Here is a 5,000-nt window from a genome sequence, read left to right on the forward strand (position 1 = left end):
CCACACTCTATGTGTTATTTTGGACCCATATGAATGTTTTAAAGACAAAATGCTTAGAAATGTTATTGTAGTATTAAAGAACTTAATATAGTAGCTGTAAAGTTTTTGTTGGGTCACTTTCATTGTTTTGTTCTTCATTTTTAAGTGTTGAAAGGTCACATTTTCCATAATTTAGGTTCATCTAGATTTTAACTTTTTCTCAGAAGTAAAGTTATAAAAACCATTAAATTCAGGGAAATTGTAGATTGTGCTTTCTCTTTGAAATCATATTTTGGGATTTATGTGTATATGCCACACATAATATCCAAAATCCACACCAAATCCACTTGATGAATAATTACGACCATGATCACAACAAGCTGTTGAAATGGTATCTGCCATCAAACAGCTAAATTTCAGCTATATTTGAACAATAACAAAATGACAAAACAATACCTGAAATGGCAAAAATCGAAAAGGTAACATACCAAAAAAAAAAAAAAACCAAACAATTGTACCAATGAAAACCATTACCAGAACTTTATTGCAAGACGTGATTAAAGAGAGACATAGATTTGAAAGGATTCATTAAGGTTTCAAGTAGTCAAAAATGCCCCTAGAATTGAATCACCTTCTATGATTAATCCTCCATAGATGTAGATCTTCTTATCTGCAAACACCAGGGTCCTACTTGCTGCACCCGCAAGATGGAGGAGAGCTACTACGCCGCTGCCCAGAGAGACACACTCCAGAACATTCTCTCCTATAGCTTCGAACTCAAATATCTCATCCTGGGCCATGCTTCTTCCTTCCAGGGTATGTATCGATATCGAGTGGAGCTTATAGGTCGAATAAATACTAGGCCATGTGCTGTTTGCATTTGCAGCAGGAGCAAGAGCAAGAGGTCATAGGATCAAGTCCCTGCAACAGCAGGTGGTTCACACGTTCACTACATGCTGTGGCTTTGTACGCATGTATGGGAGACACCAGGGTGGTGTTATGAGTCGTACACCATGACTTTCCAAGGGTTACTCTGAGATTTGCTTTTTGTCTGCTGTTTTTCACACTCACAGAATGATCCTTTATCTGCCTGAGGTCTCCTGTGAAGCAGTACATGTGCTTCTTAGAGGTTGATTGGCGCTTTAGGATTAGGACAAGGCTTTTCAGAATCTGTGTTTGAATAAACCGTACAAAAAGAAGCAATCAGAAAGATGTTTCTCACACACACACACTTAGACTGACTCCATGTATATCATTATCTACTCCAGGGCATTTTTATGTATAACATGAGACATAAGACGCTTCAGATTTACAACTCTTGTCCTCGCCCAACCAAATATTTAAGTTCATCCAATTTGTCCGCCCAAACTTGCACAAAAACCCTTTCAGGTTCACAGGAAAAGGGCACTGTCGCCGTCCTCTCTGTCTTTGCTGCCAGCCGAGTGAATATTTAACGAGTTTAAAGCAAACGAAAAGAAAAATGTTGAAATTCTTGGCGTATCCGTGGAGATCCGTCTCAGTGCACTTCAATGTATTGCTCTATAATGAGAGCTTTTGAAAAGATCAGTTGTCCTTTTCTGCCACTTTTCGCATGGTTGTAGCTGGTGTCCTGTTTAAAAGAAAGAAGGTCTGTAAAGTGTTTTTCATTCCCACGTGAAAGAGGATTTTTAATGTAGACCGCTTTTTGTCTATATGCCTGTGTGTTTAAGGGTAAAGTTATAATTTAAGTATGAACCTTGTGGACTCTCTTGGGAATGTGTCTGTTTAAGAGTTAGTTCACCCAAAACTTCTGTTCTTACAGGTATGATTTTCTTTCTTCTATGGAAGTCAAAAGTAAATAGCTTGCAGAATCTCTTTTTCTTAATGGGGACAAGGACTGTCAAGGTCCAAAAAACTATGCCAATGATGAGACATGTGAGAACCAAAGATGTTTGAAATTGCTTACATCAAACCTGCCCTAAAATGCAGGCAGGATGATCTGTTAAACGTTTGAGAGTGAGTACATTTTGGGGTGTTTCTGTATCTTTAAAAAGTCCTCTCTGTTTCTTTAAAAAGTAATTTCATTGTAAAGCAAATTACATGCCATCTGTCCAACAAAGCACAACTATCTTCTCCAACCTAAAAGGCACTAAAAATACTGTGTACTGCCTTCTCTTGATCTAAATTCAGTCCTGGACCATGGAGTGAGTGGAGTTTTTCTGACACTGATCTTTTTTAAAATAAGACCCACATCAAATCCAGTAGGCACTGAGTTAATAGAGTGATCAGGGGTATGGTCATCCAAGTTGACCCTACTGTCCATTTTCTTGGAACATCCTACTGTCTTAGAGGTGAGAGGTGAGTTGTGGTGGATCCCGGGCACCCTCGGTGACCCCTGCGATCTGCGTGACTTCCCCCCACATGCCTTCATGGCCCAGAACCATATGAGAAGAACCCCATTACATGATCTGGGCATAATCCCCTGCCATGTCACCTGATACTGAGGTGTTTGGATGTAGTTGCCAAGATACTCCCTAGTCTGAATGTTTAGGCATCTAGTGCTACAAATGTTTGATTTGAACCATTTTTAAATATAGATTTACTGTACTGTAGGTTCAAAGTGCTTAAACATGTTTCCAGTACCACCCACCTGAAACACTTCCTAATCATTCATACAGACCACCCATCCCGACTCTGATGTATGGCGCTTGGGTGAAGGGATCAAGATATAGTTCCTGACCTGAAAAGGTTACTCACATATTGTTGGAATTAAAGGATGCCTGGAGAGCCACCGAGAGATGTGAATGGCAGTAGCAAGAACACTGACGCAACATTTCAGAATCTCTGCCTGTTTTCTTGCAAAACCTCAAAGGCTTGCTATAGAAATATTCTTATGGGTGTCTATTAGTTCTGTGAGGCAAACAGGTGTTCTTTTGTTCCTCCATCAATAAAGAGCAATCATAACTTTCAGCTTGCTGTTTGCATGCTAGTCATTCACAGAGAAACAAGATGGAGCTGGAATGCTTTGGTCGTTATGAATGAGATGACATTAAATCAAACTACACTTTGAAGGGTTCTAGCAGCTGTTAACTTAAGTACCCATCTGTCACATGTCACACAAAAGTTAAAATGCCATTGTAAATAATGCATACGGTACAATTGACTATGATCCTCAACTTCCATTTGCAACCCGGAGGCATAGTGAAGTATAAGATGTCGCCCTGACTGCTAAAATTGGTAATAAGCTAGTCGCATGTGTCACATATCTCCAAACTAACCTTCAGCCCAATAGCGCCAGCCCAAAAAATCCATGGATTAAGTGTTGTCAGCTCCCATTAGTCCAATGGAAAGAGAGATTAGATGCATAAGAAAGAGTTGTAAGCAATGCTAGACAAGGCAGAGGTGTACCATGACGGACTAGTATGTTTGACCCTCTCATAAATGTCAAACAAAATTAGTCCTCTCATGTTACGAATGTTTATGCATGTAGGTTGTCTATGCTGTTTAGGGGCGTCAATGTAAGTGCTTGTTCAGTCCAGAATTTCTCTTTTACTTCCTCTTCTTGCAGATACCTTCCATTCCCTGCTCTCCTTCACTCTAAATCATACCTACTCGCTCTTCGACAGCACCTATGGGACGATCTCTCAAGATGCTAAACCATTGGTGTCTACCCTCTTCTCTGACCTTGACCTCTACCTCCGTGGTGATGCCAACATCTCTGTAGAACACTCAGTCCACAGTTTCTACGACAAACTCTTCCCATTGGTATACCAACACTTGGTCAATCCTGGCTTGGGTTCAAATGTTTCTACCTGGTCCTCCGAAGGAAGCGAGTGCCTACGTGCCACTCGGCATGACATCAACCCCTTTGGCCCTCACCCACAAGAACTTGCTCAGGGACTGTCCAGGGCACTAGTGGCCGGTCGTGCCCTCAGTCGGGCACTGGCGGTGGGTTCTGAGGTTCTGAATGCCACCGAATCCGTAGGAATGGCGCGCCAATGTGGACGTGCACTGGTGCGGATGCTGTTCTGTCCACACTGCCGTGGGTTGACTCTGATCCGGCCTTGCGGAGGCCTGTGTCTCAATGTGATGCGGGGTTGCCTGGCAGGCCTAGCTGAGCTGGATGGGCCCTGGAGAAGCTATGTAGCATTGCTGGAGGGGCTAAGCAGGGCACTATCAGGGGGATATGAAGTGGAACTGGCACTTCTACGCATCCGGGAAAGAATTAATGATGCCATCCTTACCGCACAACTCAATGGACCACATCTCAGCGCTGTGGTGAGTCATGCTTCTCTGATTCATAGAACACCTTTATTTTTATTCCACAAATGAGCTGCACCATAAGCTGGACTTATCAGGTCTAGCATGCATGCACTTGCAGCAGCATGTTCAGTGATTGGTGCATATCAAATGTCTCGCCCAATCAGGCTGTGCAGTTGCAAGGCTGCAGTTTTGCTCAACTGCTATTCTTACATGTCCTTACTGTAAATCTTAAATTGATAATTCTTATAAAGTGGCTTTTAGCCTAAAAATACTTTTCTATTCTCAGTGGTGTTATGAAGCCCTGCAATTATTATATCTGCAAGGGGTTTATTATTAGCTCAATGATTAGGAGCGTGATTATGTGGTAATATGACACGTACTGTAAAAAAAATGTGTTGGTCATGAGAGTGTGACTGGCTGTCTGTAAGTGAATACCCAGCCGCCCACCCTGAGGCTATTCATACCATCAACGCCAGAGTCTGTGTGCACGACATAGGACGACCGTCTGTCAGTCTCTCTCACTTGATTCTTTCATTGGAATCATGGCCAAAGGGGCCACAGGGGTCAAGGGTTTTGTGACAGCTCGGCTTTGCACCCATCATGTCCTGGTGATGACAGCTCTATATGGGTAGGTCAAGTCTGAGACCGCATTCCCACAAATCTCTCTCAAAGACCATAGACTTGCCAGTCAGAATGGGAGATATTATTACTTAAGCCACCAACCGCAGCCCCCATAAACTCTAACCCCAAGCTTACTGCTCTATAGTGGAGGCTGCTTG

At 42.4% G+C, this 5,000-nt stretch overlaps 1 protein-coding gene across 3 annotated transcripts in view; it reads left to right on the plus strand.

Annotated features, from left to right (window-relative positions):
* Window positions 1–5,000, plus strand: part of LOC109047274 (glypican-5-like) — a 43,591-nt gene that overhangs the window by 1,634 nt on the left and 36,957 nt on the right. For 2 of the 3 annotated variants that reach the window (XM_042749251.1, XM_042749250.1), the window contains exons 2-3: window positions 634–795; window positions 3,527–4,236. In XM_042749251.1, coding sequence (XP_042605185.1) covers window positions 634–795; window positions 3,527–4,236 — 872 coding nt within the window. The remainder of the gene's footprint in view (window positions 1–633; window positions 796–3,526; window positions 4,237–5,000) is intronic. The other variant, XM_042749252.1, reaches the window with a different exon arrangement.

The sequence above is a fragment of the Cyprinus carpio genome, chromosome B22 (assembly GCF_018340385.1).
Source record: "Cyprinus carpio isolate SPL01 chromosome B22, ASM1834038v1, whole genome shotgun sequence".
In the NCBI taxonomy this organism is placed as follows: Eukaryota; Metazoa; Chordata; class Actinopteri; order Cypriniformes; family Cyprinidae; genus Cyprinus; species Cyprinus carpio.